This window comes from Scyliorhinus canicula, chromosome 17, assembly GCF_902713615.1.
Source record: "Scyliorhinus canicula chromosome 17, sScyCan1.1, whole genome shotgun sequence".
Classification (NCBI taxonomy): Eukaryota; Metazoa; Chordata; class Chondrichthyes; order Carcharhiniformes; family Scyliorhinidae; genus Scyliorhinus; species Scyliorhinus canicula.
The window spans coordinates 110,850,974-110,878,328 of record NC_052162.1 but is presented as its reverse complement, the minus strand read 5'-3'; the positions used below and the strand labels follow the sequence as shown (position 1 = coordinate 110,878,328).

Sequence of the window (27,355 nt, the reverse complement as noted above, 5' to 3'; positions counted from 1 at the left end):
AGTGTTAGGTATAATTTAGCTTGTAGTGTTTTTATGTTGCATGTGTGAGTTAAACTTGTGTGTAAGTAAACTATTATTGAACTTGAACTAACTGACTGGCTGTTGGGTCTTTGATCAATATGCGGTTGAACCTTGTGGTGGTATCACCTGGCGACTCTGAAAAGCAATATCATCATTATTAATTGGCAACATTATTGGTGAAGCTGGTGGGATAGTATCCCACTCAGTGTTGAAAAGGGCAACAAAAGTACCAAGTGCTGGCAAATGGGATTAGGTAGGTAGGTCAGGTGTTTTTCGTATGTTGGTGCAGACTCGAAGCACCTTTACTGCAGTGTATTTTCTGTGACTGTTGTGATTTTCAAGTCAGCGCAAGGATTAGTGCTGGCGTGTCAACTATTTACGATCGATATTCATGGCTTGGATGAAGAGACAGAGAGTATTCTATGTTTGGTTGACAATACAAAGCTAGGTGGGAATGTGAGTTGTGAGGAGGACACAAAGAAAGTGCAAAGAGATACCGTCAGGTTTAGTGAGTGGTCAAAAGTTGGGTAGGTGGAGAATAATGCTGGGAGGTGTGCGGTTATGCACTGTTCATATTAATGAAAAAGCAGATTTTTAAAAAACCTGTAAATGTTCAGACATTTGAGCATACTCATCCAAGGAACAAAATTAGCAGGCAGGTACAACAAAATAGGAATGTGTTGTAACCTGCCTGCTTATCACTGGCTGGGGACTAATGGCAATCATAGAACATAGAAGAACATAGAACATTACAGCGCAGTACAGGCCCTTCGGCCCACGATGTTGCGCCGTCCTCTGAAACCCCTCTAAAGTCCCTCTACACTATTCCCTTATCGTCCATATGCCTATCCAATGACCATTTGAATGCGTTTAGTGTTGGCGAGTCCACTACTGTTGCAGGCAGGACATTCCACGCCCTTACTACTCTCTGAGTAAAGAACCTACCTCTGACATCTGTCCTATATCTATCTCCCCTCAATTTAAAGCTATGTCCCCTCGTGCTGGACATCACCATCCGAGGAAAAAGGCTCTCACTGTCCACCCTATCTAATCCTCCGATCATCTTGTATGCCTCAATTAAGTCACCTCTTAACCTTCTTCTCTCTGACGAAAACAGCCTCAAGTCCTTCAGCCTTTCCTCATATGATCTTCCCTCCATACCAGGCAACATTCTTGTAAATCTCCTCTGTACCCTTTCCAATGCTTCCACATCCTTCCTATAATGTGGCGACCAGAATTGCACACAATACTCCAAATGCGGCCGCACCAGAGTTTTGTACAACTGCAACATGACCCCATGGCTCCGAAACTCAATTCCTCTACCAATAAAAGCTAACACACCGTACGCCTTCTTAACAACCCTCTCAACCTGGGTGGCAACTTTCAGGGATCTATGGACATGGACACCGAGATCTCTCTGCTCGTCCACACTACCAAGAATCTTACCATTAGCCCAGTACTCTGCCTTTCTGTTATTCCTTCCAAAATGAATCACCTCACACTTTTCTCAATTAAACTCCATTTGCCACCTGTCAGCCCAGCTCTGCAGCTTATCTATGTCCCTCTGTAACTTGTAATATCCTTCTGCACTGTCCACAACTCCACCGACTTTAGTGTCATCTGCAAATTTACTCACCCATCCTTCTACGCCCTCCTCCAGGTCATTTATAAAATGACAAACAGCAACGGCCCCAAAACAGATCTTTGTGGCACACCACTAGTAACTGGACACCAGTCAGAGCATTTCCCATCAACCACCACTCTTTGTCTTCTATCAGCTAGCCAATTTCTGATCCAAACTGCTAAATCACCCTGATCCCATGCCTCTGTATTTTCTGCAATAGCCTACCGTGGGAAACCTTATCAAACGCTTTACTGAAATCCATATACACCACATCAACTGCTTTACCCTCATCCACCTGTTTGGTCACCTTCTCGAAGAACTCAATGAGGTTTGTGAGGCACGACCTACCCTTCACAAAACCATGTTGACTATCTCTAATCAAATTATTCCTTTCCAGATGATTATACATCCTATCTCTTATAAACCTTTCCAAGACTTTTCCCACAACAGAAGTAAGACTCACTGGCCTATAGTTACCGGGGTTATCTCTACTCCCCTTCTTGTACAAGGGGACAACATCAATCCCACAATCCTTTGGGAGTATGAGCTTCCCCAATGAGGGGGTCAGTGAAATCATTAGCAGATTCCCTGCATAAATAAAGCTGGCCAGTTTGGAACCAGCTAGAGAGGAGTGAGCAGCAAGGGAGTTGCTGCCGCTGTTGTATATATATGTTATTGTAAATAAATGTTATTTCTTTCCATCCTTCAACTCGTGCTGGATTCTTCGTGGCCCTCACAAAATTGGCGACAAGGGTTAAAGTGGATAGTTGTCTATGCTGCTGAAGCCACCTCCCTGGATTTTTGTTGGATACAGATTGTTTTACTGTTACACCATGCCTCTGCATGGACGTTTGGATGTTTTTGATGCTGCGCTGGAAAGTTGGAACCAGTACGCACAACGGTTGTGCTACTATTTCCGGGCAAACAACATCACCGAAAACGAGCGGCAGGTGGTCATTTTGCTCACCACCTGCGTTTGGGGGTGACTAGGAGCCTTGCGTACCCAGCTGCACCGGACACCAAGGCATTTGATGAACTTGTGAACTTAGCGGGGCAACATTTTAACCCAACCCCGTCCACGATAGTCCACCGATACCGGTTTAATACCGCTGAGAGGACCCCAGGAGAATCCCTTGTAGAGTTTCTATCCAGGCTACGCAGGATTGTGGAGTACTGTGACTATGGTGAGACCCTGTCAGAAATGTTACACGACCGTTTGGTTTGCGGTATTAACAATGCGGCCACCCAGAGAAAGTTGTCAGCTGATCCAACATTGACTTTGCAACAGGCCATTCAAATAATATGGTCCCGGGAGAGCGCAGAACGAGGAGTGCAGGAGCTACAGGGAATGGAGGTGCAAGCCTTGGGGCACAACGCCTTCCGTCCAAAAGCGCCTCCCTGCACCCCTGTGGTACCTTGGGCGAGGCGACGTCTGGATCGTGCCAGTGGCCGTCGGACGTTCCTCCCCGAAGGGAGCCTTCTCCAGAACCAGAGGATGAGGAGCCATGTCTGTATCGGACTTGTGGGTGTCAACCCCATCACGGATGCCGTTCCTGGGGGCCGCCAGAGGAGCCGGCGTTCCGACAGAAACTGGGGCCAGCCCAGGGGCCGTACCTTCCATTTGGTTGAACCTGCGGCCACTACTCCCGAGGAGGTAGAGACTTGGGACGACTGCCTGCAGCTGCATTGTGTGGCAGCTCACCATGTGGCCCCCATTAAGGTCACAGTAGAAGTCAATGGTCACCACTTGCGCAATGGTCTCCGTGATCGCCCAGAGGACATTCGACCACATCCTGTCCCACCAGGGGCTACAACACTCTTGACCACTGCTACTCAAAAATCAAGGGCGCCTACCGTTCCATCCCCCGACTGCACTTTGGGAAATCAGACCATAAGACGGTGCTCCTTCTCCTGGCATACAAGCAGAAACTCAAGCGGGAGAATCCAGCTAAGAAGGTCGTGCAATGCTGGTCCGAGTAAACAGAAGAGCTCTTATGTGACTGCTTAGAGACAGTGGACTGGTCCATATTTAAGAACTTAGCGACCAACTTAAATGAGTATGCCACCACCGTCACAGACTTCATCAGCAAATGTGTGGACGACTGCGTGCCAAAGAAAGCAGTACGTACATTCCCCAACCGAAACCATGGCTCAATCGCGAGATTGACTCCCTACTGAAGGACAGATCTGAGGCATTCAAGTCAGACGACCCTGACCTATACAAGAAATCCAGGTATAACCTCCACAAAGCCATCCGAGATGCCAAAACAGAATATCAAACCAAGCTAGAGTCACAGACAGACTCTCGCGGTTGTGGCAAGGACTAAACAACATACGGGCTATAAGGCGAAGCCGAGCAGTATCTCCGGCAGCAACGCACCCCTCCCCAATGAACTCAATGCATTCTTTGCTCGGCTCGAGCAGGTAACCAACAATCCGCTGTTGAGTGCCCCAGCAGCCCATAACTCACCCATACCCACCATCACAGCTTCTGAAGTCAGATCGGCCTTCCTGAAAGTGATCCCTCAGAAGGCGACGGGCCTGGAGGGGATCCCTAGTACTGCACTCAGTGCCTGCATGGACCAGCTGGCAGAGGTGTTCGTGGACATCTTTAACCTGTCCCTACTCCACTCCGAGGTCTCAACCTGCTACAAGAAGACCACCATCATACCGATGCCAACGACAAACCAGGCAACGTGCCTCAATGACTACCATCCGGTGGCCCTGACTTCAGTCGGAATGATGTGCTTCGAGAGGTTAGTCATGAAGTGCATCACCTCCATACTTCCAGAATGCCATGACCTACTGCAATTCGCATACCGTCGCAACCGGTCCACAGCAGACGCCATTTCCCTGGCCCTACACTCATCCCGAGAGCAACTCGACAACAAGGACTCCTACATCAGACTCCTATTTATTGACTACAGCTCCGCCTTAAACACCATAATCCCAGCCAAGCTCATATCAAAGCTCCAAAACCTAGGTCTTGGCTCCCCACTCTGCAACTGGATCCTCGATTTTCTGACCAACAGACCACAATCAGTAAGAATGAACAACGACACGTCCTCCATGATAGTCCTCAATACCGGGGCCCCGCAAGGCTGCGTACTTAACCCCCTACTCTACTCCCTGTACACACACGACTGCGTTGCAAGATTTGGTTCCAACTCCATCTACAAGTTTGCTGACGATATGACCATAGTGGGCCGGACCTCGAATAACAACGAGTCAGAATACAGGAGGGAGATAGAGAACTTGGTGGAGTGGTGTAGCGACAACAATCTCTCCATCAATGCCAGCAAAACTAAAGAGCCGGTCATTGACTTCAGGAAGCAAAGTACTGTACACACCCCTGTCAGCATCAATGGGGCCGAGGTGGAGATGGTTAGCAGTTTCAAATTCCTAGTGTGCACATCTCCAAAAACCTGTCCTGGTCCACCCACGTCGACGCTACCACCAAGAAAGCACAACAGCGCCTATACTTCCTCAGGAAACTAAGGAAATTCGGCATGTCCACATTAACCCTGACCAACTTTTACAGATGCACCATAGAAAGCATCCTATCTGGCTGCATCACAGCCTGGTATGGCAACTGATCGGCCCAGGACCGCAAAGAACTTCAGAGAGTCGTGAACACAGCCCAGTCTATCACACAAACCTGCCTCCCATCCATTGACTCCATCTACACCTCCCACTGCCTGGGGAAAGCGGGCAGCATAATCAAAGACCCCTCCTACCCGGCTTTCTCACACTTCCAGTTTCTTCCATCGGGCAGGAGATACAAAAGTCTGAGAACACGCACGAACAGACTCAAAAACAGCTTCTTCCCCATTGTTACCAGACTCCTAAATGACCCTCTTATGGACTGACCTCGTTAACACTACACCCTGTATGCTTCATCCGATGCCGGTGCTTATGTAGTTACATTGTATACCTTGTGTTGCCCTATTATGTATTTTCTTTTATTCCCTTTTCTTCCCATGTACTTAATGATCTGTTGAGCTGCTCGCAGAAAAATACTTTCCACTGTACCTCGGTACACGTGACAATAAACAAATCCAATCCAATCAAGCAGGGTATACAGAACCTTACATTAACCGACACAGAGGCCAGGTTGGCCACCTATACGGGGGAACCATTGGACATTGCAGGAACTATGGTTACCTCCGTTGTTTATGGACGCCAGGAGGGGCGTTTCCCACTTATCGTGGTGCGCGGCCATGGGCCCAGCCTGTTGGGTCGGGACTGGTTGCGCGATTTGCGGTTGCAGTGACAGCAAATCCTCCAAATAGGTTCTGGAGGGTTGACTGAGGTGCTAGGATGGTACCCAGATGTATTGCAGCCCGGTTTGGGGAAAATAAAAGGGGATGTAGCCCGTATCCAAGTCGAACCAGGAGCCATGCCACGCTATTTCCGGGCGTGCCCGGTGCCTTACGACTTGCTCAAGAAGGTAAAAGCGGAGCTCACTCATGTGGAGACCTTGGGTATTATCAGGCCCGTCTGTTTCGCTGACTGGGCAGCACCAATTGTACCTGTAATGAAGCCAGATGCCACAGTTCGCTTGTGCTGCGACTATAAACTTACAGTGAATATGGCTTCCCGGCTCGACCGATATCCAATGCCTCGCATAGAGGATCTATTAATTCCTCCTCATCATGTGCCAGGCTCAGTCTAATTCAATTTAAGGTGGTACACCGGGCACACATGACGGCAGTGAGAATGAGCTCGATTTTTTGGTAGAAGACAGGTGTGCGAGGTGCAAGGGCAGCCCTGCAACCCATGTCCACATGTTCTGGGCATGCCCGGAGCTTAGAGGGTTCTGGCAAGGGTTCGCGAGGGCAATGTCCAAGGTGCTTAACACACGGATGGTGCCGAGTCCAGAGATAGCGATCTTTGGAGTGTCAGAAGACCTGGGAGTTCAGGGGGTGAAAGACGCTGACGTCTTGGCCTTTGCCTCCCTAGTAGCCTGGAGACGGAATTTATTAATGTGGAGAGACTCGAAGCCCCCGAGTGTAGAGACTTGGGTTAACAACATGGCTGGGTTTCTCAGCCTCGAGAAAATAAAGTTTGCCTTAAGAGGGTCCACGCTAGGGTTCTCTCGGAGTGTGGTAATCCATCACTGTATATGTGTGCCTCTATTAGGGGATGTACAATAGTACCTGCTATTACAGGTTTGTCGGTAAGCCCCTGCCGGCCAGCTCCGCCCACAGGGAGCAGTATAAATATCCATGAGATCTCCTGAGCTGCAATTTTACAGATGCAGTTGAGGGAATAACATCTCACGGTAATAAAGCCTCTTTTGTACCTTTTTGTGTTTCTGTGTGCAATTGTTAACGCATCAATTTATTACCGTGAGATTTCCCAAATCATGGACATCAGAATTAAACCCGACTGTCTGCAGCTGTGTCCGCAATCACCGAACGCCAGGAAAGACTTTAACCACTAGCTGGCTGTCTTCGAGGCCTTCATCACCTCAGCGGACCCTGCACCATCGGAAGCTCAGAAAGTGCAACTACTTTACTCAAAGTTGAGCTCCAGCGTGTTCCTGCTGATACAGAATGCGCCGACCTACGCCTGTGCTTTGGAACTGGTCAAAGAAAATTATGTCCAGTCGACAAACACTCTTTTTGCGAAGCACGTACTCTCCACTCGCATCCAGCAACCGGGTGAGTCGATTGAGAACTTCTGGTGGGCCCTTATCCCTCTAGTACGGGACTGCGAGTGCCAGGCCTTCTCGGCTACGGAACATTTGAATCTCCTCATGCGAGATGCTTTTGTGACGGGGATTGCATCGGACCCTATCCGGCAACGACTGCTGGAAGTGGCCACGCTCAATCTAGCAGCGACAAAGGCATTAGCGCTCTCTATGATGGCCGCTTCCCGTAATGTGCAATCCTACCCCGCCCACTCATCCTACCGCACGGCCCACCTATCCTGCCTCTCGTGGACCCCGCAACCGACCCCCCGACTGGGGCCGCTCCCGCGCAGAATGCCTGCGCTACTCGCCATACCCTGGGGGGTCCCCGCTGCTACTTCTGTGGCCAGCAGAAGCACCCCCGCCAGCGCTGCCCGGCCTGCGCCACAACCTGCAAATCTTGTGGCAAGAAAGGCCACTTTGCAGCAGTGTGTCAGGCCAGCGCTGTTGCCTCTATCACGCACGACCTCTCCCCCTCTCCCCAGCCGATCGCACAATGGGCCCCGCCGTCCGCAGCTCCCGGGGCCATGTGCGATCAGTGGGCGCCGCCACCATTCGTTGCCCCCGCAATGTGCGCACCATGGCCGCCGCCATCTATTCCCGCCCCCTCAAGGTGCACTCCATGGTTGCCGTCATCTGGCCCCGCCCCCACAACGTGCGCTGCATGGGCGCCACCATTTTCTTCCCTGCAGGTACTCTAGACTTCGCCATTTTGTCCTCCCCTCGGGACTGGATCACGGAACCCAGGTCGCTGCCGCCAAGCAGCGGAATCTTCGGACGATCACCCGCTACTCGCCTCAATGACGCTCGACCAATCCCGTCCTCGCAACCTGGCTACCGCTTCAACGACGGTGCTCATCAACAGCCACGCGACCTACTGCCTACTTGACTCCGGGAGCACCGATAGCTTCATTCATCCGGACATGGTAAGGCGCTGCTCCCTCGCGGTCCATCCCGCCAACCAGCGGATCTCCCTGGCCTCCGGATGCCTCTCTGTCCCGATCCGGGGCTTTTGTCTGGTCAGACTCACCGTACAAGGCGTGGAATTTAGCCGTTTCCACCTGTACGTTTCCCCCAACCTCTGTGCGACACTTTTACTGGGCCTGGACTTCCAGTGTAACTTCCAGAGCCTCACCCTCAAATTCGGCGGACTCCTACCCCCACTCACCATTTGCAGCCTCATGACCCTCAAGGTTGACCCTCCCTCTCTCTTTGCCAATCTGGCTGCAGCTTGCAAACCTGTCGCCACCCGGAACAGACAGTACAGCACCCAGGACAAGACCTTCATCAGGTCCGAAGTCCAGCGGCTGCTTAGGGAGGGTATTATCGAGGCCAGCAATAGCCCCTGGAGAGCTCAAGTGGTGATGGTTAAAACTGGGGAGAAACACAGGATGGTCGTGGACTACAGCCAGACCATCAATCGGTACATGCAGCTCGACGTGTACCCTCTCCCTTGTATATCTGATATGGTCAATCAGATTGCACAGTTCCGGGTCTTCTTAACAATTGACCTGAAATCCGCCGACCACCAGCTCCCCATTCATAAATCGGACCGTCCCTACACTGCCTTCGAGGCGGACGGTTGCCTCTATCAATTCCTTAGGGTTCCCTCCGGCGTCACTAACGGGGTCTCAGTCTTTCAACGAGAAATGGACCGAATGGTTGACCGGTACGGACTGCGGGCCACGTTTCCATACTTAGATAATGTCACCATCTGCGGCCACGACCAGCAGGACCATGACGCCAACCTTGCCAAATTTCTCCACACCGCATCTCTCCTCAATCTCACTTATAACAAGGAGAAGTGCATATTCAGCACAGACCGCTTAGCCATCCTCGGCTACGTAGTCCAAAACGGACTCCTGGGGCCCGATCCCGACCGCATACGCCCCCTCATGGAGCTTCCCCTCCTCCACTGCCCCAAGGCTCTCAAACGATGCCTAGGGTTCTTTTCTTACTATGCCCAGTGGGTCCCACAATACGCGGACAAGGCCCGCCCACTGATCCAGTCCACGCAATTTCCCCTTTCGGTTGAGGCAGAACAGGCCTTCGCCCGTATTCGATCTGACATAGCCAAGGCCGGTATGCACGCAGTAGATGAGACACTGCCCTTCCAAGTAGAGAGCGACGCTTCCGATGTCGCCCTGGCCGCCACTCTAAACCAGCCAGGCAGACCCGTGGCATTCTTTTCCCGCATCCTCTATGCCTCCGAAATTCGACATTCCTCAGATGAAAAGGAGGCCCAGGCTATCGTTGAGGCGGTGCGGCACTGGAGGCATTACCTGGCCGGCAAGAGGTTCACCCTCCTCACTGACCAACTGTCGGTTGCCTTCATGTTCAACAACACGCAACGGGGCAAGATCAAAAACGATAAAATCTTGTGGTGGACAATCGAGCTCTCCACCTATAATTACGAAACTTGTATCGCCCCGGCAAGCTCAACGAGCCCCCAGATGCCCTCTCCCGAGGTACATGTGCCAGCGCACAAGTAGACCAGCTCCATGCCTTGCACGAGAGCTTTTGCCATCCGGGGGTCACTCGTTTGTACCACCTAATCAAAGCCCGCAATCTGCCCTACTCCGTCGAGGAAGTACAGACAGTCACCAGAGACTGCCAGGTCTGTGTGGAGTGCAAACCGCACTTCTACCAGCCAGACCGCGCGCGCCTGGTGAAAGCGTCCCGTCCCTTTGAACGCCTCAGCGTGGATTTCAAAGGGCCCCTCCCCTCCACCGACCGCAATAAGAGGGAGGGAGTCTCAGCTAAGAATTAGAACCAATGAAAGTAAATAAGGGGCTAAACCATAGATAAGGGGTGGGAATCTCCGACCCCCCCCCCCCCCCCCCGGCCGGGTCGGAGAATCGCCGGGGGGCTGCGTGAATCCCGCCCCCGCTGGCCGCCAATGGTTTGCAACAGAACCGAACTGAGCCAGTGTCCTTGCAGGGAAGTTTGATGGTACTGTTGGGGAGGGTTTAAACTAACTTGCAGGGTCCTGGGATCCTGAGAGAAGGCACAACCAAAATTGGAAAAGACATCAAGTGAGTCAGGAAGGCATACAATGTTTAGACCATTTATTCACAGGGACTTTGGCAAGATTGGCTGGTATTTATTTTAATGCAAGGAGTCTGACGAACAAGGCACATGAATTGAGGGCACAAATAAAAACATGGGGGTATGATGTCATTGCTGTCACTGAGACACGCTTGAGGGGCAAGATTGGCAGCTCAATATTCCAGGTTTCAGGATCATCAGACGAGAGAGGGAAGGAGAGAAAAGAGGAGGGGGTGTCGCAATTTTGATCAGAGAATCAATTACAGCAGTAAGAAGGGATGACATCTCAGAAGGCTCTTCATACGAAGCCATTGGGGCGAACTTAAAAACTAAAGAGGCGCAATCAGATGGCTGGGAGAGTTTTATGGGCCTGCAGACAGTCGGAGAGAAATAGAAGAGCAGATATGTAGGCAAATTTCAGAGAAGTGTCAAAGTAATAGGGTAGTGACAGTGGGGGATTTCAACTTCCCCAATATTAACTGGAGAAGCCAAAATGTGAAATCTTAAGAGGGAGTGAAATTCTTAAAAGGCATCCAGGAGAACGTTTTAAGCCAGTACGTAGAAGAGAGGGGACGATCCTGGACTTGATTTTCGGTAATGATGCCGGGCAAGTGATTGAAGTATCAGTGGGGGAGCATTTTGCAAACAGTGATCATAACTCTGTTAGATTCAAGACTGTTATGGAAAAGGATAAGGATAGGTTAACACTGCTGCCTCATGGCACTGAGAACCCAAGTTCAATCCTGGTCCCAGGTCACTGTCTGTGTGGAGTTTGCACATTCTCCCTGTGTCTGCGTGAGTTTCACCCCCACAACCAAAAGTTGTGCAAGTTAGGTGGATTGGCCAAGCTAAATTGCCCCTTAATTGGGAAAAAAAATGGGCACTCTAAATTTATTTTTAAAAAAAGGAAAAGGACAAAGATGGGCCTGAGATCAAAGTTCTAAATAGGAAGGCCCGATTTTAATAAGATCAGATATAATTTGGCCAGAGTAGATTGGGAGCAGATACTTTTAGGTTAATCTATGACAGATCAGTGGGACAGGTTCAAGAAGGAAATAGGGAGAGGACAGGGCCAACATGTTCCAATCAAGAAAAAGGATGGGACACACAGATCCAGTGAACCCTGGATATCGAGGGACACACAGCATTGGATCAGGTGAAATAGGGAAGGTTATGACAGATATTGAGGGCTCAAAACAGAAGAAGCCCGAGAGGCGCAAAGAAAGTGCAAAAGGGAAATTAGCAGAGCAAAAAGTGTACATGAAAGGATACTGGCAGGTAAAATTAAGGAAAAACCTAAGTTGTTTTCCAAGTACATTATGGGTTGAAGGATAACGAGGGAAAGAATACAGCCCATTAAGGACCATACCGGCAACTTGTGTGTGGAGTCGAAGTTTGTAGGTAAATGAATACTTTATGTCAGTGTTCAATCTTGAGAGAGAAAGCTTGGGTATAGCAATCAGGAAGGACTGTGATAAACTTAAAGAAACTAACATTGACAGAGAGAATATTCTGAGTGTCTGGCAGGCTTAAAAGTAGACAAATCTCCGAAGGAAGTATATCCCATGGTGTTGAGTGAACAAAGGAGGAAGTAGCAGAGGCACTAGCAATTTTCAATTCCTCTCTGGCCAACAGAGATGCCAGAGAACCGGAGGATAGTCATAGGGGCAGCACGGTAGCACAGTGGTTAACACAGTTGCTTCACAGCTCCAGGGTCCCAGGTTCGATTCCTGGCTTGGGTCACTGTCTGTGTGGAGTCTGCACGTTCTCCCCGTGTCTGCGTGGGTTTCCTCCCAGTCCAAAGATGTGCAGGTTAGGTGGATTGGCCATGACAAATTGCCCTCAGTGTCCAAAAAGGTTAGGTGGAGTTACTGTGTTACAGGGATAGGGTGGAGGCGTGTGGTTAGGTGGGATGCTCTTTCCAAGGGCAGGTGCAGACTCGATGGGCCGATTGGCCTCCTTCTGCACTGTATATTCTATGATTCTGTGACAGAAAAAAATGAAAATGTTGAGAAAATTGTCCGTGTCTGTGTTTTCTGCAGCATGAAATGAACTCAATTGGAGTCACTGATTTCTCTCCCGGGCACTGGGATCAATGTTGGTAACACGAAGCCCCGCCCACAAATTGACCCTGCCACAAGATGGCGGTGGCACCTGCGCAAGCGCCCTGATCCACCCGGCCGGCTTTCCTGGGTCCACAAGATGGCGGTGGCCCCTGCGCAAGCGCCCTGATCCACCCGGCCGGCTTTCCTGGGTCCACAAGATGGCGGTGGCCCCTGCGCAAGCGCCCTGATCCACCTGGCAGCCTGTCCTGTGTCCACAAGATGGCGGTCGGTTTCCACGGTAACCCTGGTCAACAGCGTCGGAGTCTGGGTTTGTCCGCCGACGCATCTGAGGCGGAGGTTAATAAAGATAATTTTAAATTAGTCATTCTGAATTGAAAGATCGCCTCCTCCTCCCCAAAAGCTGCTCGCTGACCGGTTCAGCGGTTTCTGTATTCGCCTCGGCTTCTGGCTTGTCCCCCTCCGTCTGCACCGCCCCACTCTGCGAATGATTGACAGCTCACTGGACCAATGGTGAACAGTTGTCCGCCCGGAGGATCACCCGGTCCTCCAACCAATCACAGAGGGCTACAGTCTGGTCGCCTCTCTCTCCTCGTGGCGGAGAACCGAAACTGTGAACATGACGTCAAGCGCAGCCGATTGATAGCCAGATGAACCAATGACGATTGGGTATTCCGCCCAAGTAGCGGGCGGTCCTCTAATGAGTCAGGGGAGGGCGGGGCTGGATACGACCCGTCACCCCAATGTGACGTCCATCGTGCTTCAGGGACGGATGGCTAGACCAATGGTCATCGGATCTTGGACCGGAGGACTAGGCGGTCCTCCAACCAATCAGGGAGGAGGTATGTTCTCCTTCCCCTCCCCCAAGGTTTGTTCTGTCTTCATTGTCCAGTGGAAGCTCCCAGTGCGGAGTTATGACTGGGATTGACTACTCATTAAATTATTAATAAATGCAGACCTCTGTCTCACGAAGAAAGAAGGACATAAATTATTTGGACAGCTGGTTGTGATTGCTTCCAAGCATTTTGAGGTGTGTGAGTGAAATGAGGGTTCATGGTGGGAATGTCATTGATTTTAGTACTGGATAGTTCTGCAAATATGGTGGTGGAGGATGGACCGACTCCTAAAGATTCTGGGGTAGAGCAACGGGTGGATCGGTAAAGGATGGGTGGGGAGTGTGCCTGAAATTGGGAAATGGACAGACTCAAAGCGGGAAGAACGTGCAACTCAGTGGCGAGATCAGAGTGGGTCCTGAGGAGCGGATGAGACAGGTGTCAATTTGGTGGAGGAGTTTGGAGTAGGGTAGGATGGAGCAGCATTCCAAATTGAGGAGTGTGGGAATGTAGGCATCCGCACATGACGGGAAAGGCTGGCGAAAAATTGGGTATAAAGTAGAATAATCTGCTATGAATTTCGGTCCTGTACCTCGAGTGATGATGACTGTCAATTCCTTTTGCAGGGTGTCAACAGGGGAGAATTGACAGATAGGAAATTCGTACCATCAATCACACCAAGATCTGACAGAGTCACTCGATTCATCAGGGTCCGAACGTCATCGGCCTTTGAATGTGGAAGGAGAAATGTTTCTCTCTGGGAAAGGTTATTGCGCTCCAGTGTAACTGGAGAAGCACCGAGACAGACATTGGAGTGAGAGTGTTCCAGTGAAACGAACTTTAACCAGTTACACAAAAATTGCACCATTCACAGCGGAGAGACCTGTATTCCTGGTGTGCGCATGGGTGAGGCTTAAGCTGATTGTCTGACCTGGAGAGGAAGAAGGACACCCACATCATGGCGAAACCATGGAAATGTGGGGAGTGTGGGAAAGGATTCAATTACCCATCCCAACTGGAATCTCACCAACGCATTCACACCGGGGAGAGGCCGTTCACCTGCTCGCAGTGTGGGAAGGGATTTAGCGATTCATCCAGCCTGCATTCACACCAGCGAGTTCACACCGGTGAGAGGTCGTTCTCCTGCTCTGAGTGTGGGAAGGGATTCACTAATTCGTCGAACCTTCATAGGCACCGCCGCATCCATTCCGGGGAGAGGCCGTTCACCTGCTCCGAGTGTGGGAAGGGCTTCAGCGATTCATCCAACCTGCTGGCACACAAGCGGGTTCATACCGGGGAGAGGCCGTTCACCTGCTCTGTGTGCGGGAAGGGATTCGCTCATTCATCCCATCTGCTGACCCACCAGCGTCGTCACACCGGGGAGAGCCCATTTGTCTGCTACATGTGTGGGAGCGGATTCGGTGATCCATCGGCTCTGCAAACGCACTGGCAGGTACATGCCGGGGAACAGCCGTTCACCTGCACCGTGTGCGGCAAGGGATTTGCTCATTCCTCTGATTTCCTGAAACACCAGCGGGTCCACACTGGGGAGAGGCCATTCACCTGCTCCGAGTGCGGGAAGGGATTCACTGATTCGTCCAACCTTCGGAGGCATCGGCGGATCCATTCCGGGGAGCGGCCATTCACCTGCTCCGAGTGTGGGAAGGGTTTCAGCGAATCGTCCAACCTCCTGGCACACAAGCGGGTTCACACTGGGGAGAGGCCGTTCACCTGCTCGGAGTGTGGGAAGGGATTCACTCAGTCATTCAACCTGCGGACCCACCAGCGTCGTCACACCAAGAAGCCGCAATTTGTCTGCTCGATGTGTGGGAACAGATTTGATGATCCGTCGGCCCTGCGGGCACACTGGCAGGTACACGCCGCGGAGCGGCCGTTCACCTGCACCGTGTGCGGGAAGGGATTCACTACTTCATTCAACCTGTTGAGACACCAAGGCCGTCACACCGATTAGAGACCTTCGCGAAGTCCATGTCGACTACATCAACTGCACCACCCTCATCTAGTCACCTTCCCTAAAAATTCAAAGTAAGACATGATCTTCCTTTGACAAACCCAGGCTGATTAATCGTTGCCCCTCCAAGTGGAGATTAATTCTGTCCCTCAGAATTTCTTTCAATAATTTTCCGACCACTGAAGGTCGACTCAGTGGCCTGTAATCCAGTGTTTTTCCCGACTTCTCTTTTCGAATAATGGTACAACATTATCCGTCCTCCAATCCACTGGCACCTCACCTGTTGCCAGAGAGGATTAGAAAATTATTGTCAGAGACCGTGCAATCTCCTCCCTTGCCTCACACAGCATCCTGGGGATACACCTCATCTCGGCTTGGGGATTTATCCACATTTAAGCCTGCTAAAACCACGAATGCCTCCTCCCTCTCAATGCCAATCCGTTCAATTATATCACAGTTCCCCTCCCTGATTTCTCTATCTACGTTGACCTTCTGAATAATGAAGATAGATGCAAAATACTCATTTAATACCTCACCCAACGCCTTCTGACTCGACACAAGTCCCTTAATGGGCCCTTCACGTTCCGTGGTTACCCTCTTGTCCTCAATATACTTATAAAACACCTGGGATTTTCCTTTATTTTTCCCGCCAGTGTTTTACCAAATGCAAATAATTGGGGTCGAGTCCAGAATCTTAACAAAATTTGGGGTTCTGGTCCAGAACCATTATAAATCCATCCCCCTGCCACATTAGCTCAACCTCGAGAAACGGACCCAGTGATCCTGGTAACTAAACCCTCCCTCCTGCACCAGCTCTTCAGCCACACATTCATCTGCTCTATCCTCCAATTCCTTTACCCACCAACATGTGGCACTGGGAGTGATCCAGAGATCAGAACGTTTGAGGTCCTGCTTTTCAGTCAACTCCCCAGCTCCCTAGATTATTGCTGCAGGACCTCATCTGCAGCAAGTGTTGAATGCTGGAGGAATTTCGGCTCAAAGCTGATGAACTGGAATCTGAGCTTCAGACTCTGTGGCACATCCGGTCAGGGGGGCAGGGGGGGGGGGGGGGGGGGGGGGTGGGAGAGAGTTAACTGGACTTTTGTTTCAGGAGGCAGTCACGCCCCGTGGATTGGGTACCTCAAATTCGGTCAGTGGTCAGGGAGAGCAGAGTGTGACTGCAAGTGAGACAGGTGGAGGGATCCTGAATTCAGGAACAGAGGAGCTGAGATCTTGACCTGGTCCAACAGGTATGAGGTACCTGCTCCCTGTGTGGATGAGGAGAAGGGGTGTCGGGAGGATGAGCTAGCCGACCACTGCACTGTCGTACAGGAGGTCATTCATGTGGGGGAGCAAAGTAGTAGTTTTAGGAGATTCTATAATTAGGGGGATAGACAGCACCCTTTGTGAGCAGGATTGAGAGTCCCACATGGTATGTTGCCTGCCCTGTGCCAGGGTGAGGGACATCTCTGACCAACTTGAAAGGATATTGAAGAGGGAGAGGGAGGATCCAGTTGGTGTGGTCCATGTTGGGAAAAACAACAGAGGCAAGGGGGATTATCAGGCACTAGGAACTAAATTAAAGAACAGGTCCTCAAGGGCCATAATCTCTGGATTACTACCCAAGCCATATGCGAATTGGCACAGAGATGAGAAAATGAGGGTAGTAAACACGTGGCTAAAGGAGTGGTGCGGGAACGATGGGTTCCATTTCATGGGGCATTGGCATCAGTATTGGGACAGGGGGAGATCTGTACCATTGGGACGGTCTCCATCCGAACTAATCTGGGACCAGTGTTCTCACAGAAAGGATAAATATGGAGGTCACAAGTGGGGGGGGGGAAGGGTAAAACTGGGAAGTATAATGGTTAATGGGAAGCAAAGCAGCAGGTTAGCATGTGGGGAGGTGTGTTCAACCACATAGAAAATCATGAAGACAGTTAAAGGGAAGAAGAGGAGATGTAATTAATGGAGATATTAGGATTCAGAAAGAAGCTATCAAAACTAGTATAAGGGCACTTTACCTGAATGCTCGTAGCATTCAGAACAAGGTAAATAAGTTGACGGCACAATTCGGGAATGAGTATGATTTAGTGGCCATTACAGAGACATGGTTACAGGGTGGTCACAACTGGGAGTTAAATATCCAGGGGTATCCGACTATTCTGAAGGACAGACAGGAAGGTGGTGTAGCTCTGATAGTTAAAGTTGACATCAGGGTGGTAGTGAGAGATGATATAGGTTCTATGGAGAAAAAGGTTGAATCCATTTGGGTGGAAATTAGAATTAGCAAGGAGAAAAGGTCACTCATAGGCGTAGTCTATAGACCAGCAAATAATAACATCATGGTGGGGCAGGCAATAAACGAAGAAATAACTGATGCATGTAAAAATGGTACGGTAATTATCATAGGGGAGTTTAATCTACATGTCGATTGGTCAAACTAGGTCAATCAGGGCAGCCTTGAGGAGGAGTTCATAGAATGTATCTGAGATAGTTTTCTCGAACAGTATGTAATGGAACCTATGAGGGAGGAAACTATCCTAGATCTGGTCCTGTGGAATGAGACGGGAATAATTAATAATCTCATAGTTAGGGATCCTCTCTGAAGGAGCGATCACAGTATGGTTGAATTTAAAATACAGATAGAGGGTGAGAAGAAAAAATCCAATGCCAATGTCTTGTTCTTAAACAAAGGAGATTACAATAGGATGAAGGAGAAGTTGGCTCAGGTAGACTGGGAGCAAAGACTTTATGGTGGGACAATTGAGGAACAGTGGAGTACTTTCAAAGTGATTTTTCACTGGGGCAGCAGGGTAGCATGGTGGTTAGCATAAATGCTTCACAGCTCCAGGGTCCCAGGTTCGATTCCCGGCTGGGTCACTGTCTGTGTGGAGTCTGCACGTCCTCCCCCTGTGTGCGTGGGTTTCCTCCGGGTGCTCCGGTTTCCTCCCACAGTCCAAAGATGTGCGGGTTAGGTGGATTGGCCATGCTAAATTGCCCGTAGTGTCCTAATAAAAGTAAGGTTAAGGGGGGGTTGTTGGGTTACGGGTATAGGGTGGATACGTGGGTTTGTGTAGGGTGATCATGGCTCGGCACAACATTGAGGGCCGAAGGGCCTGTTCTGTGCTGTACTGTTCTATGTTCTATGGTCTCAGCAAAAGTATGTACCAGTGAAAAGGAAGGGATAATCAGCCATGGATATCTGAGGAAATAAAGGAGGGTATCAAATTGAAAGAAAATGCATACAAAGTGGCAAAGATTAATGGGAAACTAGAGGATTGGGAAATCTTTAAAAGTCAACAGAAAGCCACGAAAAAAGCTATAAAGGAAAATAAGATAGATTATGAGACTAAATTAGCTCAGAATATAAAAACAGACATCAAACTTTTCTACAAATAAAACAAAAAAGAGTGGCTACGGTCAACATTGATCCTTTCGCGGATGAGAAGGGGGATTTAATAATAGGAAATGGCCGAGGCATCGAACAGGTATTTTGTGTTGGTCTTCACAGTGGAAGACACAAATAACATGCCAGTAATTGTTGGCAAGGAGGCTATTCCAGGTGAGGACCGATCATTATCACTAAAGAGGTAGTGTTGGGTAAGCTCATGGGGGCTAAAGGTAGACAAGTCTCCTGGCCCTGATGGAATGCATCCCAGGGTACTAAAAGCGATGGCGGGGGAAATTGTAAATGCACTTGTGGCAATTTACCAAAATTCAGTAGTCTCTGGGGTGGTCCCGGCGGATTAGAAATTAGCAGTGAGACCACTGTTTAAAAAAGGAGGTAGACAAAAAGGCGGGTAACTATAGGCCAGTTAGCTTAACTTCTGTCGTGGAAAATGCTTGAATCTATCATTAAGGAAGAAATAGCGAGACATCTGTATAGAAATTGTCCATTGGGCAAACACAGCATGGGTTCATAAAGGGCAGGTCATGGTCAACTAATTTACGAGAATTCTTTGAGGACATTACGATTGATTGATTGTCACATGTACTGAGTACAGTGAAAAGTATTCTGCGTACAGTCCTGGCAGTTTACTCCATACATAAATGCAGAGAACATACAATAATAATTAATACTTATAGATCATACTATAATATCGATCATAAAAAATGTAGGAAGAGGATCTGCAGGGGAGAGCTCACAGAAAGTCGCCACATTCTGGCGCCATCTTGGAAAACATTTTTTTAAAATGTAGAATCCGGCTGCAGCCTGTTGTTGGTTTGTTTTGTGCCCGATAGGAAGAGCTGGTCTGATTCCCTCTCCCCTCTGGCTCTTTTGTAAATAAATCACTGACATGCAAACCATGTCCAGTTACAGACGCATTCACACAAGGAAGAGACTGTTCGCCTGCTCTGAGTGTGGGAAGGGATCCAGTAATTTATCCAGCCTGCAGACCCACCAGCGAGCTCACATTGGGGAGAGGCCGTTCACCTACTCTCAGTGTGGGAAGGAATTTGCCCGCTCTGCCCAGCTGATCAGGCACATTCACACTCGAGAAAGGCCATTCACCTGCACTGTGTGCAGAAAGGGATTCACTTGTTCATCCAAGCTGCTGAGAGACACTTGAATTCACAGATGATGACAGGGATTGGATTCTGATGTTATTGCTGCTTTTAATCACATCCAGGACAGAACCATGTTCAGTCTGACAGCTGTGGTGTCAAGGAAGTGACCCATTTCATCAAGAAATTGAAGTGTTGATTACATTACTGCGGTAAAAATTAAACTCTATCATGCAGAATTTGAATCATTGCAAAAGAAATCTACTCAACACAAGACACAGCGCATGAACTCATGAAAAAAAAACCTTGAATGTCCAACTTCTGGAAAAATGCCAAATATCTGTAAGGACCGAGACAGTAAACAACATGACCCTCAAGGATTCAAAACAATAAGACTTATTTTCAAAATGTTTTTGTCAAACACAATAGACAACGCCAGCTTGATTTGTCACAGGTACAGAAATGAAGACAATTTCTTAAAAGACATCCCACCGAGACATGGTTAGTCATCCTTAGGACACAAAGGGCCGAGTTCTGGGATAATTCCTCTTAAAAGTTTGAGACAAGGACATTACATACCATTACGGAATTATACTGGATTGTAAGTATGGTCTTAAGAACAACATTTGTTTGAATATCCAAATTGTTTCTTAAGGATTTGAAATTTGTATGTAATCTTCAGTTGAATTGTCATGTTGTACCTAGTTTTAATTACTGATCATTCTGTGATACAGAATTCCGTGATAACCCTCATGAAGCCTACAAGGCTACGCTAATCGATCTCCCCATGGGCCTCATAGAATAGGGGTTACCCCGCTAGTGGGTGGAGGCACGCCCAACTAGGGCTCGTTAACGGGCTCAATAAAACCTGGCCTGGATAGGGACCGACATTCTGGTAGTCCTAACGGGATCTATCGTGTTGGACACCGCCGTGATGATTGTTTCTTTGATGTAAATAAACTCTCTGATACACCTACCTTCTTGGGCCTCCAGAGTCTTCACACATTCATTACAATAATGTAATCCATGATTGATTTTTATAGAATAAGCATTCGCAAGCAAATATAAAAGAGTTGTCGTCTCATAGTTATATCCTCATAAATCCCATTTATTTATAACAATATCCGGGGCAGCACGGCGGCGCAGTGGTTAGCACTGCTGCCTCACGGCGCCGAGGTCCCAGGTTCGATCCTGGCTCTGGGTCACTGTTGGTGTGGAGTTTGCACATTCTCCCTGTGTTTACATGGGTTTCCCCCCCCCCCCTACAACCCAAGGTGTGCAGGGTAGGTGGATTGAACATGCTAAATTGGCCCTTAATTGGAAAAAATGAATTGGGTACTCTAAATTAAATAAAAATAATAACATTATCCTGGAGTTCTTCAGTGAAGATTCGAAATGCTGATATCGGTCAACTTGAAAAAAGATTTTCTCTGCTGTAGTAATATATTTTCTCCTCTGAGCCAATTCTTTTGAAAACAGCAAAGCGGGAGATCACTTAATTTCAGTCGCCAGTCTATAGCTGGTAAAGCTGATTAGGTTTCTTTCTTCATTCAGTTTCTCTCAGCTCAGGTTGTAAGCGAAAAATACGTTTGACTAGGTAGGATTACCTTTCCGGGGATGGGGTGAAGATGGTAGAGACATTGCCTGAGGTCTGTTTCTGCCGATGTCAGTAATCCCCGTGTCCAGCCTGGAGTTTAACATCCTGGATGTGCCGACTAAATCAGCTGTGTTCATACCGTCAGTCTCTTGTCTCTCAGATAAGACGAGAGCTTATCCTTCATGACCCCATGCTGCTACAGTGCACCTTTATAGGCCTGTAGTGAAAGCCTGTGGGATCCTTGTCTTTATTAATGGAGACATGGAACACAAAAGCAAGGATGTCATGGTGGACCTTTGCAAGGCTCCAGTTCGCCAACAGCTGGGGTGGGGGCGGGCGGAGTGGAATTGTATCCTATTGTGGGGACCACACTTTGGGAAGGATGTGAAGATATTAGAGAGAGAGTGGAAAAGATTCAAGAGAATGATCTCGGGGACGAGGGAGTTCAGTAGGATAGATTGGAGGAGTGAAGGGCGAGGGAGGTTTGACAGAGCTGTTCAAAATGCATGAGGGGTCCGGTCAGTGTAGGCGGAGATCAACTATTTCCTTTGGTGGAAGGATCTGCAAGCAGAGGACCCAGATTTGCAGGGATGAGCACATGAAGCAAAGGGGAGGTGAGGAAAGACGTTCTTAATGCTGCAAGGGGTTAGAATCTGGATCGTGCTTCCTGAGAAGGTGCTGGAGGCAGACTCAATGTAGTTTTCAAAAGGAACTTGAATGATTATCAAGAGAAAATATTTGCAGGGCTACGGGAGGCTGGGGAAATGAAATGAGCAAGGTAGCACTTGGAGAGAGCCGGCAAAGATGTCATGGATTGTAACCACTCTGTGTTTCAATAATATTCTGATTGGAATCATTCCTGGCACAAAGGAAGATGGTTGTGGTTGTTGGAGGTCAGTCACCTCAGCTGCAGGACATCATTGCAGAAGTTCCTCAGGAGAGTGTCCTAGGCCCAACCATCTTAAGCTGCTTCATCAATTACCTCCCATCATAAGGTTAGAAGTGGTGCTGTTTGCGGATTACAGCACAATGTTTCGCACGAATGTTCTATAATGTTCTGTACATTCATGACTCCTCAGATAATGAAGTAGTCCATGTCCAAATGGAGCAAGACCTGGACAATATCCAGGCATGGGCTGACAAGCGGCAAGTTACATCCGCGTCACATAAGTGCCAGGCAATGACCATCTCCAACAAGAGAGAATCTAATCATCAGCCCTTGACATTCAATGGCATTACCATCGCTGATGTGGAGATGCCGGCGTCGGACTGGGGTGAGCACAGTAAGAAGTCTTACAACACCAGGTTAAAGTCCAACAGGTTTGTTTCAAACACGAGCTTTCGGAGCACTGCTCCTTCCTCAGGTCTGAAGTCTCCTGAGGAAGGAGCAGTGCTCCGAAAGCTCGTGTTTGAAACAAACCTGTTGGACTTTAACCTGGTGTTGTAAGACTTCTTACTGTGATTACCATCGCTGAATGCACCACTATGGACATCATGGGGGTTATTGACTAGAAACAGGACAGTACGGCGGCGCAATGGTTAGCACTGCAGCCTCACGGCGCCGAGGTCCCAGGTGCGATCGTGGCTCTGGGTCACTCTCCGTGTGGAGTTTCCACATTCCCCCCTGTTTGCGTGGGTTTCACCCCCACAACTCAAAAGCTGTGCAGGCTAGGTGGATTGGCCACGCTAAACTGCTCCTTAATTGGAAAAATTTATTGGGTACTCTAAATTTATTTTTAAAAAGTCATTGACTAGAAACATAACTGGACTATCCATATAAATACTGTGGCTAGAAAAGCAGGTCAGAGGTTGGGAATCCTACGGCAAGTGACTCACCTCCTGACTCCACAATCCCTGCCTTGACACCATCCAAGATAGAGCAGCCGACTTGATTGTCATCCCTTCCACAAACATTCACTCCCTCCACCACCGACGCACAGAAGCTACCGTGTATACCATCTATAATTTGCACTGCAGTAACTCGCCAAGGTTCCTGAGACTGCACCGTACAAACCCACGACCACTACCATCAGAATGACGAGAGCAGCAGATACCTGGGAATCCCACTACAGTACTTGGCTACTTCCCACCAGTCACCCAAGCCCTAGTAGGAGTTCCCCCTGGCCAGCGGCATGGATCCCGGTCGAGTGTGGCAGAGTTGGACACAGTCCGCAGCCATCACGCTGGGTTCCCGCAAGGTTGGGACCACATGCGGCCCGTGCCATCGGGATCTCGGCCCATTGGGGATGGAGCATGGCGGGTGGGCCGGCCGATCATGATGACGCCAGTTTGGAGGTGGCAGAGTATGGCGGACCGGTGTCAAACCGGTGCTGGCATCACTTCGGCGTGGAAATCCATACTTCGCCCAATCGCCAAACACAATTTCAGCGTTGGGCTACGGAGAATCCAGCCCATAGTGTTGAGAAATTTCATTCTTTCTGGGGGTGCAATTTTCAGCGAGTCTTCAAATTACGTTGTTGCAATTTTTACTATCTTCATCGTTTGCAAATTGAAACGTATTAAACACAGCAATTGCTTCGGGCCCTGCCGTGGTTAGGAGCATCACTACCTTTTGTGAATCTGATTGATCGCCTAAATTTACTGCAGTAAGAAACAGATTCAATTGTTGTTTAAACACACGCCAATTGTTGTCCACGGCCGGGATTCTCCCCTACCCGGCGGGGTGGGGGGGGTCCCAGCGTAGCGGAGTGGCGCGAACCACTCTGGCGTCGGGCCTCCTCAAAGGTGCGGAATTCTCCTCACATTTAGGGGCTAGGCCCGCGCGGAGTGGTTGGCGCCACACCGGCTGGCGGCAAAACCGACGCCAACGGCCTTTGACACCCGCCGGCCGGCGTCGGGGCTGGCCGAAAGGCCTTCGCCGGTTCGCGCATGCGCCGGTGCGTCAGCGGCCGCTGATGTCACCACCGCCGCATGCGCGGTAGGGGGTTCTCTTCCGCCTCCGCCATGGTGGAGGCCGTGGCGGCGGCGGAAGAAAAAGAGTGCCCCCACGGCACTGGCCCGCCCGCCTATCGGTGGGCCCCGATCGCGGGCCAGGACACCGTGGGGGCTCCCCCCGGGGTCCGATCGCCCCGCGCCCCCCCCCCCCCCCCCCCAGGACCCCGGGGGCCCGCTTGCGTCGCCAATCCCACCGCCACCAGAGGTGGTTCAAGCCACGGCGGCAGGAGAGGCCTCGCAGTGGCGGGACTTCGGCCCATCGCGGGCCGGAGAATCGCCGCAGGGGGCTCGCCAATCGGCGGGGCGCGATTCCTGCCCCCGCCAATTCCCGGGTGGCGGAGAATTCCGGCCATGGTGGGGGCGGGATTTACGCCGGCCCCGGGTGATTCAGGATCGGAGAATTTCGCCCCACATTACCATGAAATCTGAGACCCATTGGTGGCTTCAACAACTCCATGTGGTTCATTCTTGCAGTCTGCAAAAGTTTCAAATCCCTGTGGATCCCGTGGCAGGCTTCACTCTATGATGTGATATTTTTTTCTCAGTGTTTAATACCATCTAGTCCTGGTACCAAATAATGTTCTTGTTGGATGGCCCGATTAATATTACAAGAAAATATGTAGTTAAAGCTATAAATGATTTATTAACATTAACTATTGGTCAAATGTATACAAACAACAGATGAATAATAATTTTTATTGTCACAAGTAGGCTTACATTAATATTGCAATGAAGTTACTGCGAAAATCCCCTGGTCGCCTCATTCCGGCGCCAGTTCGGGTACTTAGAGGGAGAATTCGGAATGTCTAAATTACCGAACAGCACGGGCGCGATCCTCCGCAAATGTGGAGAGTCATAAAGGCTGCCGTGAAACTGGCCGTGTTTCACGGCAGCCTCCGCGCCCCCTCCCGGGACCCGATTCTTCCCCCCGGGCGGGGCTAGCAGCGCGGCCCCGTGAAGCACGGCATCGCGGGCTTAGCGACCGTCGCTACGCCCGCGCGCCAAGCGTCACGGCGGCTGACGCGCACTATGACGTCAGCCGCGCAGGCGCGGGTTGGACGGCTCCAACCCGCGCATGCGAGGATGACGTCATCACACATATGCATCAAACCCGCGCATGCACGGGTCGTCATGCCCCTCAGCCGCCCCGCGGACTGATCCTGCGGGACGGCGGAGGAACAAAGAGTGCGCGGGGTATCGGACCCGCTGCCCGCAATCGGTGCCGACTGATCCAGGCCCATGCCACCCTTGGCACGGCCGTGGTGCGTGGTTGTCCAGGACGGCACTTTGCGGCCGTTTCACGAACGGTGAGAGCAGGTGTGTTTGCATTCGTGAAAACGGCCGTAAAGGCCTGGGAACTCGGCCCATCGGCCTGGGGAGAATCGCTGTTCGCGTAGAAAACGGCGAGCAGCGATTCGTGTTGTGGGGCGGCCGTGGGGGGGGGGGGGGGGGGGGGGGGGGGGGGGAGAATAGCGGGAGGTCGGGAAAAATGTCGTGAAGGCCCTCCCGCTATTCTCCGACCCGTCGTGGGCAGCGGGGAATCGCGCCCCACATCTTTGGGGACTGTGGGAGGAAACCGGAGCACCCGGAGGAAACCCACGCAGACACTGGCAGACACAGGGAGAACGTGCAGACTCCACACCGACAGTCATCCAAGCCGGGAATCGAACCTGGGACCCGAGAGCTGTCTCCAGTCACGTGCTTTTGGTGCCAAATTACAGAGCAGTGCTGCTTCCATTTTCCAGCTGCTGGCAAGCAAAGCAAGTGAACTGTGAAGATTAATGGTTTTCTTAAAAGTAAGAGATGGGGGCAGCACGGTGGCGCAGTGGTTAGCACTGCTGCCTCACGCCGCTGAGGTACCAGGTTCGATCCCGGCCCCGGGTCACTGTCCGAGTGGAATTTGCACATTCTCCCCGTGTTTGCGTGGGTTTCGCCCCCACAACCCAAAGATGTGGAGGGTAGGTGGATTGGCCAGGCTAAATTCCCCCTTAATTGGAAAAAATGAATTGGGTACGCTAAATTTATTTTGAAAAAAGTAAGAGATGGCCAGAGACTCAAACAGGCAGTTTACCTATTGGACAGAATCTCACAACAGAATCTGCTGGAGAGAGCTGCTGAGGAGAGTCCAGGGCAGGACAGAGCAGTGCTGGTGTTAACTCTGTGCACAGCTCCAGCGTCTCAGGTTCACATCCTGCAAAGAAAAAACTGAATTTGTGAACAAAGCAGTATAAAGATGATTTCCTGAGATACGGTTTTGTCAAATGTGCCAATGCAAGTAAGGATGCAAAGTCCATGTGTATGACATGCAGGTAAGTACTGGAAAAAGAGAGGGGAAGTTTCAGATTTTGAAAGAGAAGTGGTGGGTGAAAAATTTGTTTTGAGCTTGAGACCCCATATTAGTTATTAACTTCCCGCTGACTCCACGTGAAAAAGAATATGTTGCTGAGCTGACCTGTAATACCACATTAAAACACGTTAAAAGCCTATGTGGCTTTCAGAATACTGGTGTAGCATCTCCGAGGGTTATTTAGTGCTGAGTAAAACAAGCATTTTCTTGCTATTGTCCTTCATGAGGAACTACATGTGCAAGGTTGGATTTTCTGTTTTCATAAAAATGAAGATGGCTGAAAGGAACTGGCTGAAATCTGCACCTGATATGCGCGTTGCACTCTCCCTCTGAACCTGATTCAAGTGAGCTCGTGAGAACCAACCAGGCTCCGCTTTCGCATTAAAGGTAAACAAACATGCCGTGTATCACGAAGGTCAGCCAGGGTTCTGTTGACAAAAGTGGGTCCCGGGAAACAGATTTGAAAAACACTGTCCTAGTCAGTCTGATGTCACCTGACTCAAAAAGGTTGCAGAAGAGATTCACCAGGATGTTGCCTGGGCTGGAGCGTTTCAGCTATGAAGAGAGGCTGGTTAGGATGAGGTCGTTCTTAGAGTAGAGAAGTCTGAGAGGTACCTGATTGAGGTGTACAAAATTATGAGGGACATCGATAGGGTGAATAGAAAGCAGCTGTTCCACTTAGTGAAGGGTC

The 27,355-nt window shown here is 50.0% G+C and overlaps 1 protein-coding gene across 1 annotated transcript in view; it reads left to right on the top strand.

Moving 5' to 3' along the window:
- The window catches only part of LOC119951518 (zinc finger protein 420-like), a 61,090-nt gene extending 44,788 nt beyond the window's left edge, over positions 1-16,302 (top strand). Inside the window, exons 5-6 of the mRNA XM_038774721.1 lie at positions 11,500-11,666; positions 14,207-16,302. Of these exons, the coding sequence (XP_038630649.1) occupies positions 11,500-11,666; positions 14,207-15,256 (1,217 nt within the window). The 3' untranslated portion in view covers positions 15,257-16,302. The remainder of the gene's footprint in view (positions 1-11,499; positions 11,667-14,206) is intronic.
- Positions 16,303-27,355: the final 11,053 nt, after the last annotated feature.